The sequence below is a fragment of the Scyliorhinus torazame genome, chromosome 1 (assembly GCF_047496885.1).
Source record: "Scyliorhinus torazame isolate Kashiwa2021f chromosome 1, sScyTor2.1, whole genome shotgun sequence".
In the NCBI taxonomy this organism is placed as follows: domain Eukaryota; kingdom Metazoa; phylum Chordata; class Chondrichthyes; order Carcharhiniformes; family Scyliorhinidae; genus Scyliorhinus; species Scyliorhinus torazame.
The window spans coordinates 42,774,709-42,789,844 of NC_092707.1; the positions used below are offsets into that span (position 1 = coordinate 42,774,709).

At 48.8% G+C, this 15,136-nt stretch overlaps 1 protein-coding gene across 6 annotated transcripts in view; it reads left to right on the top strand.

Annotated features, from left to right (window-relative positions):
• The window catches only part of ttc28 (tetratricopeptide repeat domain 28), a 1,212,158-nt gene that overhangs the window by 943,152 nt on the left and 253,870 nt on the right, over window positions 1-15,136 (top strand). For all 6 annotated transcript variants that reach the window (XM_072489716.1, XM_072489732.1, XM_072489724.1 and 3 more), the window contains one exon: window positions 6,735-6,900. In XM_072489716.1, coding sequence (XP_072345817.1) covers window positions 6,735-6,900 — 166 coding nt within the window. The remainder of the gene's footprint in view (window positions 1-6,734; window positions 6,901-15,136) is intronic.

Genomic DNA, 15,136 nt, shown 5'->3' on the forward strand with positions numbered 1-15,136 from the left:
GAATGCACTGCCAGCAGAGGTGGTGGAGTCAGAGTCATTCGGGACATTTAAGTGACTCTTGGACAGGCACATGGACAGCAGTAAATTTAAGGGGTGTAGGTTAGGTTGATCTTAGATTAGGATAAATGGTCGGCACAGCATCGTGGGACGAAGGACCTGTACTGTGCTGTACTGTTCTATGTTCTATGACCTTCAGTCACAGTAATCTGACCAAAGTGACAATAAAAGTGACAACATTCAACTTTATGGAATAGGGTCAGTTCAGGCAGTCATGAGGGATTTGTGTCATATCAGCCAGTGTACCATTTGTATATGTATTGATTAGATGACTGACATTTTAGAGGAGAGAAATCAGAATGATTTAAGGCCGTCCAATTTTATGGGGTTACTCATTTTCAAAAGTCCAGAATGCAATATATGGCGCCCATGTTTCTTTGAAAGCGTCTGCATTTAACCCCTCAACTCTCTCTGCAGAAATTGTTTCCATTCCTGAATGACTAGATTGTGTGTGACAACATGCAAAGAACCTGTCATGTCAGTAAGAAACTTGTTTGAAGTTGTCCTTACACATCCATGCATCACAATGTGACCCTCCCTAGTGGTCATGAGGTAATCATCAGTGTTTTAAAAGGGCATTTTTTGCCACCTTGATGTGCCAGAATAAGCTCCACGGCATGTTAAAGCTCTTGTGTTGCTCTTTGCCTGCTATATTGCATGTGTAACTTTGGATCCAAAAAGGCTTGGTCATTGATATTTCTTGGGAGATGGACCTAACTGCTTCTAAGGAAGAAGTAATGGAGGTAAGCATCATGATGAATGTCACTCCAATAACTCTTTGTTGACTGCTGCAAGGGCAATTGACCATTGAAGTCTTACCTTTTGTTTAAAGCTATACCTTTTTACACCAATTACTTATTTCCGTCTTTACATTCACTAAAAATGTTTGCTCTCCTTTGTTTCTCTTTGGCCGTTGCTTTTGCTCCTTCTTCAGCTCTCAGTACCAGATTATCCAGTGGAAATCATTTTTTTGGAAAGTGATACAAAATCACCCATGGGTAATCCAGTGCAGCTACCTGAGATTAACTCAGCTAGCCAAACACTTTCCTCATTGCTTGCAAAAACCTTGAGCCAGGCCTTGCTTTTCAAAGATGTGGAGATGCCGGCATTGGACTGGGGTGAGCACAGTACGAAGTCTTACAACACCAGGTTAAAGTCCAACAGGTTTGTTTCGATGTCACTAGCTTTCGGAGCGCTGCTCCTTCCTCAGGTGAATGAAGAGGTATGTTCCAGAAACACATATATAGACAAATTCAAAGATGCCAAACAATGCTTGGAATGCGACCATTAGCAGGTGATTAAATCTTTACAGATCCAGAGATGGGGTAACCCCAGGTTAAAGAGATGTGAATTGTATCAAGCCAGGACAGTTGGTAGGATTTTGCAGGCCAGATGGTGGGGGATGAATGTAATGCGACATGAATCCCAGGTCCCGGTTGAGGCCGCACTCATGTGTGCGGAACTTGGATATAAGTTTCTGCTCGGCTATTCTGCTTTGTCGCGCGTCCTGAAGGTCGCCTTGGAGAACGCTTACCCGGAGATCAGAGGCTGAATGCCCTTGACTGCTGAAGTGTTCCCCGACTGGAAGGGAACATTCCTGCCTGGTGATTGTTGCGCGATGTCCGTTCATTCGTTGTCGCAGCGTCTGCATGGTCTTGCCAATGTACCACGCTTCAGGACATCCTTTCCTGCAGCGTATGAGGTAGACAACGTTGGCCGAGTCGCACGAGTATGTACCGCGTACCTGGTGGGTGGTGTTCTCACGTGTAATAGTGGTATCCACGTCGATGATCTGGCACGTCTTGCAGAGATTGCCATGGCAGGGTTGTGTGGTGTCGTGGTCACTGTTCTGAAGACTGGGTAGTTTGCTGCAAACGATGGTTTGTTTGAGGTTGCGCGGTTGTTTGAAGGCAAGTAGTGGGGGTGTGGGGATGACCTTGGCAAAATGTTCATCGTCATCAATGACGTGTTGAAGGCTGTGAAGAAGATGACGTAGTTTCTCCGCTCCGGGGAAGTACTGGACGATGATGGGTATTCTGTCGGTTGTGTCCCATGTTTGTCTTCTGAGGAGGTCGGTGCGGTTTTTCGCTGTGGCGCGTTGGAACTGTCGATCGATGAGTCGAGTGCCATATCCCGTTCGTACGAGGGCATCTTTCAACGTCTGTAGATATCTGTTACGCTCCTCCTCGTCTGAGCAGATCCTGTGTATACGGAGAGCTTGTCCATAGGGGATGGCTTCTTTAATGTGTTTAGGGTGGAAGCTGGAGAAGTGGAGCATCGTGAGGTTATCCGTGGGTTTGCGGTAAAGCGAAGTGCTGAGGTGACCGTCCTTGATGGAGACGAGTGTGTCCAAGAATGCAACTGATTTTGGAGAGTAGTCCATGGTGAGTCTGATGGTTGGATGGAACTTATTAATGTCATCGTGTAGTCGTTTCAGTGATTCTTCGCCGTGGGTCCAAAGGAAAAAAATGTCATTGATGTATCTGGTGTATAACATCGGTCGAAGGTCCTGTGCGGTGAGTAGGTCCTGTTCATACTTGTGCATGAAGATGTTGACGATGAACATCTTGCCAAGGTCATCCCCACACCCCCACTACTTGCCTTCAAACAACCGCGCAACCTCAAACAAACCATTGTTTGCAGCAAACTACCCAGTCTTCAGAACAGTGACCACGACACCACACAACCCTGCCATGGCAATCTCTGCAAGACGTGCCAGATCATCGACATGGATACCACTATTACACGTGAGAACACCACCCACCAGGTACGCGGTACATACTTGTGCGACTCGGCCAACGTTGTCTACCTCATACGCTGCAGGAAAGGATGTCCCGAAGCGTGGTACATTGGCGAGACCATGCAGACGCTGCGACAACGAATGAACGGACATCGTGCAACAATCACCAGGCAGGAATGTTCCCTTCCAGTCGGGGAACACTTCAGCAATCAAGGGCATTCAGCCTCTGATCTCCGGGTAAGCGTTCTCCAAGGCGGCCTTCAGGACGCGCGACAACACAGAATCGCCGAGCAGAAACTTATAGCCAAGTTCTGCACACATGAGTGCGGCCTCAACCGGGACCTGGGATTCATGTCGCATTACATTCATCCCCCACCATCTGGCCTGCGAAATCCTACCAACTGTCCTGGCTTGATACAATTCACACCTCTTTAACCTGGGGTTACCCCATCTCTGGATCTGTAAAGATTTAATCACCTGCTAATGCTCGCATTCCAAGCATTGTTTGGCATCTTTGAATTTGTCTATATATGTGTTTCTGGAACATACCTCTTCATTCACCTGAGGAAGGAGCAGCGCTCCGAAAGCTAGTGACATCGAAACAAACCTGTTGGACTTTAACCTTGCTTTTCAAAGGCTGCACTCTTAATTTCCAAGCATCCCAGCACAGCATGTAGCATTAAAAGGGATTTTTGCTCGAGCACCAACCCAGCCAGTTTTGGCAGATCCAGCTCTGCAGAGATTTGGCAGTGTAAATCCCATTGCATTGGCACAAATCCATTGCAAATGCCACGTGGAGTTTTGGGGCTATTAACACTCAATTGGCAATCTCATTCAAAGAGACCACAGGACGCTGGTGAAGTTGTTCCTTTCAGCACTATATGTTTTGTTGTGTCTTATATAAATCCCATCAGGGAAGAGATGTTTTGTTTGGAACATTTGATTAGGTAGCATAAACATGGATTTTCATACAAGCCCACTCCGGTTGCAAAAGTTTCAGAGTTCCTCTTTAAAAATTTTGAAGTAATAGAGTTAGTATCAGTAAAAGGGGCAGCATGGTAGCACAGGGGCAGCATGGTAGCACAAGTGGATAGCACTGTGGCTTGACAGCGCCAGGGTCCCAGGTTCGATTCCCCGCTGGGTCACTGTCTGTGCGGAGTCTGCACATTCTCTGTGTCTGCGTGAGTTTCCTCCGGGTGCTCCGGTTTCCTCCCACAGTCCAAAGACGTGCAGGTTTGGTGGATTGGCCATGCTAAATTGCCCTTAGTGTCCAAAAAGGTTAGGAGGGGCTATTAGATTACAGGGATAGGGTGGAAATGAGGGCTTAAGTGGGTCGGTGCAGACTCGATGGGCCGAATGGCCTCCTTCTGCACTGTACGTTCTATGTATCTATGTAAAAGTGACAATGGAGCCATTGAATTGTTATAAAAAAACAACTGGTTCATTAATGTCCTTACCCCTGGTGTGACCTATGTGTGACTTCTGTCCCTTCATGGAATAGATTAGCAGAGGGCAAGACCATTCGGTCCACCAAGTATGCTTCAGCTCTTTGGAAGGGAAATCCAATCAGTCCCACTCCACCGCTCTTTGCACACAACCCTGCAACTTGTTCTCCTTCAAGTATTTGGTTGACACATAAATGCCCTTCCTAAGTGGCCCAGCAAGTTACTCAGTTATATCAAGGATGAGCAATAAATGTCAGCCTTGCCAAGATGCATAAAAAAAGAGGATGCCCTGGTGGAAGTGTGCTGTTTCAAGGTTGGAGCTGGAGGCCATTTTTAAGGTAGACCAGTATTTAACATCATGACATTGTTCTGTAAGTGTGCTCTGGTAAGCTGGGAGGGCCGAGGGAAAATCTCCGCTCGTGCAAATCTGTACTACTGAATAAAATGTTTCAACCAATATTTTTTTGTTCAATGTGGGTGTCGCCGGCAAGGCCAGCTTTTGTTGCCCATCCCTTTGAACTCAGTGGCTTGCTAGGCCCTTTCAGGGGGCAGTTAAGAGTCAATCACATTGTTGTGGGTCTGGAGTCACGTGTAGGCCGGACAGGTAAAGACGGCAGATTCCCTTCCCTAAAGAGCATTAGTGAACCAGGTGGATTTTTTCAACAATCGATGACACTTCCCATGGCCATTACTGAGACCAACTTTATATTCTATGTTTTTATTAATTGAGTTTATATCTGCTGTGAGGGTGAGATTTGAACCCATGCCCCCAAAGCATCACACCCTGGGACCCTGAATTACTAGACCAATCACATTACCACTAATAATAATAATAATCTTTATTGTCACAAGTAGGCTTACATTAACACTGCAATGAAGGTACTGTGAAAATCCCCTAGTCACCACACCCCGGCGCCTGTTCGGGTGCACTGAGGGAGAATTCAGAATGTCCAATTCACCAAACAGCACGTCTTTCGGAACTTGTGGGAGGAAACTGGAGCACCCGGAGGAAACACACGCAGATACAGGGAGAACGTGCAAACTCTACACAGACAATGACCCAAGCCGGAATCGAACCTGGGGCCCTGGCGCTGTGAAGCAACAGTGCTAACCACATGTGACACGAATACAGATTATTATTAACTATTTATCAAAAGCTAGCATGTGGTTTACAATATCAGCAGCAATATGGGGTTCAAATCCCCATTCTAGCTGAGGTAGACGTGGAACCAACCTCCTCACCCTGCCCTGCAGCAAAATCACAGCATAAGCCAGGATTCGGGGACCCTTGAATAATTGAAGTTGCTACCTGGAGAAGAAGAATCCACAGCTGCTTTTTCAGTCCAGTTTTCAACGATCAAAATGATCAGCTGCAATTGAAACTGGATAGTCCAGTTAAAATCGGATGGAAGAGCTCATCTATTTCAGCCAGAGATGTGAACAATGTGAAAAATACCTTCTTTTGATATTTTGGGCTGGAATCTCCAATCACCCAGCCGCCTTTTTATCTGCGGCGTGCCGTTCGCTGGCGGCGGGACTCTCTACTCCCGCTGCTTGTCAATGGGATTTCCCATTGAAGCCCACCCAAGCCGCCGGCAAACCTGTGGGCAGGGATGCACTGCCGGTGGGAAGAGTGAATCACAGCAGCCGGGGAATTCCTGGCCTTCAACTTCATACAGAGGACAAATTCTGACTCCAAAGATCCTTATGAAAATGAAAATTGCTTATTGTCACAAGTAGGCTTCAATGAAGTTACTGTGAAAAGCCCCTAGTCGCCACATTCCGGCGCCTGTTCGGGGAGGCTGGTACGGGAATTGAACCGTGCTGCTGGCCTGCCTTGGTCTGCTTTAAAAGCCAGCTATTTAGCCCAGTGTGCTAAATCAGCCTTCTTTGGAAATGATATTGAATCCTCCGGGTTCTCCATTTCCTCCCACGGTCCAGTGATGTGCAGGTGGGGTAGATTGGCCAAGATAAATTGCCCTTAGTGTCCAAAAAAGGTTAAGTGGGGTTACTGGGTTGCAGGGATAGGGTAGAGGAGTGGGCTTAAGTAGGGTGCACTTTCCAAGAGCCAGTGCAGACGCGATGGGACAAATGGCCACCTTCTGCACTGTAAATTCTATGAAATTCTTTGAAATTTGATGGTGGGGTGTCTTATTTTGAAGCGAGCAGTATAGTGAGATTTGGCTCTTGTCCCTGGTTGGTGAGGCCCCTGTAAATAAATCACGACTATAAAATCAGACGTGTGTGTGAAATAATGTTGGTCATATAGATTTATCTTAAAAATGTAGCAACAGCATGGCCATTTGTCGGAAATGAAACTGTAAATATAGCCATCAAGTGTTGAAGCTTCCCTGAATATTGGTGCAAGTTCTCAAATAGTGGACTCCAGGAGTCTGCGGTTGCATACTATTGGCAGAGTAATTAGTGATTCCAGCTTTCTGATGCTCTCAGTAATTCAGCACATTCCTTCCTGTCTTTCGGTCTTCTTGCAGGAATATTAAAGTTTCACGAGTGCTACTTGGGTGATGGTCTGCCAGAAAACAGCAATGATTTCAATGAAACGAGCAGCATCAATCTGCAGGCATCCAGTTTCTCTACTCTTGAGCAATACGTGTCCAATGTTCGAGAAGTACTTGGCGTTGACTCCTACTATACCAGGTAAAGTTTCCATTGATTTTAAAGGGTAAATTATTGATTTTTATATCCCCTCTGTGTTTAAAATGCCGCTCTTGCTTTGCGCCTTACAGAGACCGATTGAAGATAGCAGACAGACAACAAAAAAAAGTGTTTTATTATGGGCTGAAATTGTGTTTGAGACCATTAAAATTAGCGAGTGACAGGCCGTTGCACTTACTGCTGTGATGTATTGTAACACTGGCAATTGTTCCAGTCTTCACGCTTTGCAGTCATGTGTAATGGTTTGTTTGGGCTTCCTCTTCAAACATTAAATACTAAAGTGCAGAGAAAACAGAAGAGCAGAGCAGTGAAAAGTAAATCTGTTCATTTATCCACCTCACCCTGCAGTAAGCCCATAAACAGAACTCACATCGCTGACCTTCCCCATTCCTCCTCCGGGTTCTGCGAGAAATTTTACTGTGCTGAATTGAAATAAAATCCTTTTCAACTAAATCGTACAAATAAAAGTCATATTTTGATTGAATACATTAGGGGTAAAGCCACTGGTTTGCATTTTCTACGGAAAACAATGACATTCTGGAATGTCATTTCCATAATACTGGTAAAAATCACGGAAAATTCTTAACTCCCGGGTAATAAAAACAGAATTTAACATATTTAACCTCCATAAATTAGTGGAATTCCATAAAATTCAAACAGAATTTTGATCTGTTCGATCACTATCAAAATGATCAGAGTTTCTGTTAATTAACACTGTTTACCCCATTATGACCAAAATGGTGTTGACACCACTGTGTCCGTGTGATTTGCATTGTGCCTGGGCATGCTTGCCACCTTCCTTGTCTGACAGCATCCAGCCAGCCAGCCCATGTACCAAGTATTCCTTTTATTTAAAAAAAACATTTTATTAAGGCATTTATAATTTTAACACTTTTAAGCAAAGAGATCCAACAAACCCAACCCCCCTCCCTCCTACAATAACATCCCCCCCCCCTCCAAGCATTGAGCCTAACTAACATGGTCCATGTAATGACTCCGTCTCACAGATCTCCCTTCATTGGTTTTCCTACACATATTCGTCACTTCCATGCCTCCCCCCCCAATCGCCCCTCCCCCCCCTTTGCTGGCAGACTAATTTTCCTTGAAGAAGTCGATGAATGGCTGTCATCTCTGAGCGAACCCCTGTAACCAACACCTGAAGGGGACTTTGATTTTCTCCAGCCTGAGAAACCCTGCCATGTCGCTGACCCAAACCCCCGGTTTTGGAGGCTCCGAGTCCTTCCATCCCAGCAGAATCCGTCTCTGGGCCACCAGGGAGTCAAAGGCCAAGACGTCGGCCTCTCTCCCCCTGGGCTCCCGGATCTTCTGACACTCCAAATATTGCCATCTCTGGACTCAGAGTCACCCTCCCTTCCAGGACCTCTGACATGACATCTGAAAATCCCTGCCAAAATCCCCTCAGCCTCGGACACGCCCAGAACATATGTACATGATTCGCAGGACTTCCCCACACCTCCCACACCTGTCCTCCACCTCTTCAAAAAACCTGCTCATCCGGGCCACAGTCATATGAGCCCTGTGGACCACCTTGAATTGGACCAGGCTAAGCCTGGCACACGACAAGGATGCATTGACTCTCCTCAGGGCCTCCTCCCATAGTCCTACTTCAACTCCCCTCCCAACTCTTCCTCCCATTCCCTCTTCATCTCCTCTATTGGCACCCCTTCCCACTCCACCAGTTCCTTATATAGATTGGTGACCACACCGACACCCCCTCCAGTCTCATGTGCTGCCTCCATTGACCTCACACCCCCAGGGCTGCCACTACCACCGGGCTTGTGGAGTATCGAGCTGGCGAGAACGGCGGAGGTGCCGTTAACAAAGCTTTCAAACTCGTGCCCTTGCAAGATGCCTCCTCCACTCACTCCCATAATGACTACTCCCCCACTACCAACTTCCTAACCATCGATATGTTAGCCGCCCTGTAGTAATTAATAAAGTTTGGAAGGGCCAAGCCCCCCTCCCCGTGCCCCCGTTCAAGAAGGACCTTCTTACCCCTTGGGGCTCTCCCGGCCCATATAAAACCCGAGAGATCCGCATTCACCTTCCTAAAAAATGCCTTGGGGATGAAGATTGGGAGACACTGAAACACGAACAGCAATCTCGGCAGGACTGTCATTTTGACAGTCTGTACCCTCCCCACCAATGACAGTGGGAGCATGTCCTACCTGCGGAAGTCCCCTTTCATTTGCTCAATCATCCTATGCAAATTTAATTTGTGAAGCTGACCCCAGTCCCGTGCCACTTGAATACCCAGGTACCTAAAACTCCCTCCCACCACTTTGAACGGCATCTCTCTCAGTCTCCTCTCCTGCCCCCTTGCCTGGATCGCGAAAACCTCACTCTTGCCCATATTCAATTTATAACCTGAGAACCAGCCAAATTCCTCCAATATCCCCATAATTCCTGCAATCCCCCACAATGAGTCTGTTACATAAAGTAGCAAATCGTTGGCATAGAGCGAGACCCTGTGTTCTAGTGACCCTCTCACTATCCCCTGCCAAATGTTCGATGTTCACAGTGCCACTGCCAGTGGCTCTATGGCCAGGGAAAACAGTAGTGGGGAGAGTGGACATCTCTATCTCGTCCCCCAACACAGGCTAATATATCCGATCGCACCCGATTCATCCTTACATTTGTCACCGGTGCCAGATCAAGCAACCGGACCCAATCCACAAATCCCTGCCCGAACCCAAACCTTCCCAGGATCTCCCACAGATACTTCCACTCCACCCAGTCAAAGGTCTTTTCTGCATCCATCGTCACCACACCTCAACCTCGCGCCCCTCCACATTATTATTACATTAGAACAAAGAACAAAGAAATCTACAGCACAGGAACAGGCCCTTCGGCCCTCCAAGCCCGTGCCGACCATGCTGCCCGACTAAACTACAATCTTCTACACTTCCTGGGTCCGTATCCCTCTATTCCCATCCTATTCATGTATTTGTCAAGATGCCCCTTAAATGTCACTATCGTCCCTGCTTCCACCACCTCCTCCGGTAGCGAGTTCCAGGCACCCACTACCCTCTGCGTAAAAAACTTGCCTCGTACATCTACTCTAAACTTTGCCCCTCTCACCTTAAACCTATGCCCGCTAGTAATTGACCCCTCTATCCTGGGGAAAAGCCTCTGACTATCCACTCTGTCTATGCCCCTCATAATTTTGTAGACCTCTATCAGGTCTCCCCTCAACCTCCTTCATTCCAGTGAGAACAAACAGAGTTTATTCAACCGCTCCTCATAGCTAATGCCCTCCATACCAGGCAACATTCTGGTAAATCTCTTCTGCACCCTCTCTAAAGCCTCCACATCCTTCTGGTAGTGTGGCGACCAGAATTGAACACTATACTCCAAGTGTGGCCTAACTAAGGTTCTATACAGCTGCAACATGACTTGCCAATTCTTATACTCAATGCCCCGGCCAATGAAGGCAAGCATGCCGTATGCCTTCTTGACTACCTTCTCCACCTGTGTTGCCCCTTTCAATGACCTGTGGACCTGTACTCCTAGATCTCTTTGACTTTCAATACTCTTGAGGGTTCTACCATTCACTGTATATTCCCTACCTGCATTAGACCTTCCAAAATGCATTACCTCACATTTGTCCGGATCAAACTCCATCTGCCATCTCGCCGCCCAAGTCTCCAAACAATCTAAATCCTGCTGTATCCTCTGACAGTCCTCATCGCTATCCGCAATTCCACCAACCTTTGTGTCGTCTGCAAACTTACTAATCAGACCAGTTACATTTTCCTCCAAATCATTTATATATACTACAAAGAGCAAAGGTCCCAGCTCTGATCCCTGTGGAACACCACTGGTCACAGCCCTCCAATTAGAAAAGCATCCTTCCATTGCTACTCTCTGCCTTCTATGACCTAGCCAGTTCTGTATCCACCTTGCCAGCTCACCCCTGATCCTTTGTGACTTCACCTTTTGTACTAGTCTACCATGAGGGACCTTGTCAAAGGCCTTTCTGAAGTCCATATAGACAACATCCACTGCCCTACCTGCATCAATCATCTTAGTGACCTCCTCGAAAAACTCTATCAAGTTAGTGAGACACGACCTCCCCTTCACAAAACCATGCTGCCTCTCACTAATACGTCCATTTGCTTCCAAATGGGAGTAGATCCTGTCTGTTAGTTAAGGAGCCGCCTAATGTTGGACGCCATGTGTCATCCTTCAACAAACCCCGTCTGGTCCTCCCATATTACCCCCGGAACACAGTCCTCTATCCGTGTGTGTAAAGCTTCCAAAACATATAATTCGCCCCCTGCCGGGTCCAAAACCATCTTCCCCCCTGTGTCCCTCACTTTCCCTATTTCTCTCCCTATTTCTCTCGCCACCTCCTGTTTCCTCAGCTGATGTGCCAGCATCCTACTAGTTTTCTTCCCATATTCATAAACCATCCCCTTATTCTCGTCAGCTGAGCTGTCCCACTGCCTTCCCTGTGGACAGGAGCCCAAATTCTAGTTGCAGTCTCTGACACTCTTTCAGAAGCCCGTCTTCTGTCTCCGCATAAGTCCTGTCCACCTGTAAAACTTTGCCTACCAGTCTGTCTAACTTAGCCCGCTCCACCTACTCCTTGTGGGCCGGAATTGAGATGAATTCTCCCCTGATAACCACCTTCAGTGCCTCCCAGACCACCCCTGCCGACATCTCTCCTGTATCAACTCTTAAATTACCCCGAATGGCCTCCCTCACCCGCTCACACACCTCTTCCTCCGCTAACAGCCCTACATCCAACCTACATTGCGGGCGTTGGGCCTTTCCTTTACTAATCTGCAAATCGCAAATCCACCCAGTACGGGGCGTGGTCTGACACCACTATCGCTGAATATTCATCATCTATTACCTCAGCCAGCAGCGTTTTGTTCATCGCAAAGATATCTATCTGGGAATACACTTTATGCACATGGGAGTAGAACGAAAACTCCTTACAGCTTGGCCTCCCAAATCTCCATGGATCGGACCCCCCCCCCCACTCATCTGCTCCATGTACCCTCGGAACTCCTTAGCCATAGTTGATACCTTCCTATACTCGACCGGTCCAACCTTGGATGAAGAACCATGTTGAAATCGCCCCCCCCATAATCAGTCGATACGTATTTAGGTCCGGAATCTTCCCCAATACCCGTCTCATAAATTCCACGTCATCCCAGTTCGGGGCATATATATTCACCAACACCACAGCCATTCCTTCCAGTTTCCCACAAACCATAACATATCAACCGCCCGGGTCCACCTCTATATACCCCACCTCGAACGCCTCCCGCTTATTAACCAAAATCACCACCTCTCTCGTTTTGAAGTCTAACCTCGAATGGAACACTTTCCCAAACCATCCCTTCTTTAGCCTAATCTGGTCCCCCACCTTCAAATGTGTCTCCTGCAGCATGGCCACATGCGCCTCCAGTTGCCTCAAGTGCGCAAACACACGGGCCCTTTTGACTGGCCCATTCAGTCCCTGAACGTTCCACATGACCAGTCTGGTTAGGGGGCACTCCGCCCACCTCCCCTGCCATCAGCCATACCCTCTCCTCGGCCAAGTCTTCGGCCCATGTCCCGTACCTCCCCTGGCCCACCCTCGGTCAACCATAAGACCATAAGACATAGGAGCAGAATTAGGCCACTTGACCCATCGAGTCTGCTCCGCCATTTAATCATGGCTGATATTTTTCTCATCCCCATTCTCCTGCCTTCTCCCCATAACCCCTGATCCCCTTATTGATCAAGAACCTATCTATCTCTGTCTTAAAGACACTCAGTGATTTGCCCTTCACAGCCTTATGCGGCAAAGAGTTCCATAGATTCACCACCCTCTGGCTGAAGAAATTCCTCCTCAACTCTGTTTTAAAGGATCGTCCCTTTAGTCTGAGATGGTGTCCTCTGGTTCTAGTTTTTCCGACAAGTGGAAGCATCCTCTCCACGTCCACTCTATCCAGGCCTCACAGTATTCTGTAAGTTTCAATAAGATCCCCCCCTCATCCTTCTAAACTCCAATGAGTACAGACCCAGAGTCCTCAACCGTTCCTCATACAACAAGCTGTTCATTCCAGGGATCACTCTTGTGAACTTCCTCTGGACCCTTTCCGAGGCCAGCACATCTTTCCTTAGATTTGGGGCCCAAAACTTCTCACAAAACTCCAAATGGGGTCTGACCAGAGCCTTATACAACCTCAGAAGTACATCCCTGGTCTTGTATTCTAGCCCTCTTGACATGAATGCTACCGTCATGCTATTCTGTAAGGTAAGAGGGGATGGAGGCTAGGCCAGTTGCCTGCTCCTCCTGTAGGATGTGGGTGGTGAGGGATACCACCGGTGTCCCCGCTGACTATACCTGCGGGAAGTGCACCCAACTCCAGCTCCTCAAAGACCATGTTAGGGAACTGGAACTGAAGCTGGATGAACTTCGGATCATCCGGGAGGCAGAGGGAGTGATAGAGAAGAGTTACAGGGAGGTAACCACACCCAAGGTACAGGACAAGAATAGCTGGGTTACAGTCAGGGGAAAGAAAACAAACAGGCAGACAGTGCAGGGATCCCTCGTGGCCGTTCCCCTTCAAAACAAGTATACCGTTTTGGATGCTATTGGGGGGGATGACCTACCGGGTCAGAAGGGAAGGGGGGAGAATAGAAAAGCATTAGTAGTAGGAGATTCAATGGTTAGGGGAATAGATAGGAGATTCTGTGGTCGCGAGCGAGACCCCCGGCAGGTACGTTGCCTCCCGGGTGCCAGGGCCAGGGATGTCTCGGATCGTGTCTTCAGGATCCTTAAGGGGGAGGGGAGCAGCCAGAAGTCGTGGTGCACATTGGTACCAACGGCGTAGGTGGGAAAAGGGGTGTGGAGGTAATAAACGAGTTTAGGGAGTTAGGTTGGAAGTTAAAAGCCAGGACAGACAGAGTTGTCATCTCTGGTTTGTTGCCTGTGCCACGTGATAGTGAGGTTAGGAATAGGGAGAGAGTGCAGCTGAACACGTGGCTGCAGGAATGGTGTAGGAGGGAGGGCTTCAAGTATTTGGATAATTGGAGCGCATTCTGGGGAAGGTGGGACCTGTACAAGCAGGACGGATTGCATCTGAACCAGAGGGGCACCAATATCCTGGGAGGGAGGTTTTCTCGTACTCTTCGGGAGGTTTTCAACTAATTTGGCAGGGGAATGGGAACCGGATTTGTAGTCCAGCAACTAAGGTAGCCGATATTCAGGACGCCAAAGCATGTAGTGAGGCAGTGGGGAAGGGAACAGTGACAAAGGAGAGTACTTGCAGGCACGGAGATGGGTTGAAGTGTGTATACTTCAACGGAAGAAGCATCAGGAATAAGGGGGGAAATTCTCCGACCCCCCGCTGGATGGGAGAATCGCCGGGGGCTGGCGTGAATCCCGCCGGTTGCCGAAGTCACCGGTACCGGAGATTCGGCGGGCGTGGGAATCAGGCCGTGCCGGTTGGCGGGCCCCCCCGCGCGATTCTCCGGCCCGAATGGGCCGAAGTCCCGCCGCTAAAATGCCTGTCCCACCGGCGTAAATTAAACCACCTACCTTACCGGCGGGACAAGGCGGCGCGGGCGGGCTCAGGGGTCCTGGGGGGGGCGCGGGCGATCTGGCCCCGGGGGATGCCCCCATGGTGGCCTGGCCTGCGATCGGGGCCCACCGATCTGCGGGCGGGCCTCTGCCATGGGGGCACCCTTCCGTCTTCGCCACGGTCTCCACCATGGCGGAGGCTGAAGAGACTCCCTCCACTGCGCATGCGCGGGAATGCCGTCAGCGGCTGCTAACGCTCCCACGCATGCGCCGCCCGGAGATGTCATTTCCGCGCCAGCTGGCGGAGCACCAAGGGCCTTTTCCGCCAGCTGGCGGGGCGGAAATTCCTCCGGCGCCGACCTAGCCCCTTAAGGTTGGGGCTCGGCCCCCAAAGATGCGGAGCATTCCGCACCTTTGGGGCGGCGCGATGCCCGACTGATTTGCGCCGTTTTGGGCGCCAGCCGGCGGACATCGCGCCGTTTCCAGAGAATTTCGCCCAAGGTGGGTGAACTTAAGGCATGGATCGGTACTTGGGGCTATGATGTGGTGGCTATCACGGAAACTTGGACAGAAGAGGGGCAGAAATGGTTGTTGGAGGTCCCTGGTTATAGATGTTTCAATAAGATTAGGGAGGGTGGTAAAAGAGGTGGGGGGTTGCATTGTTAATTAGAG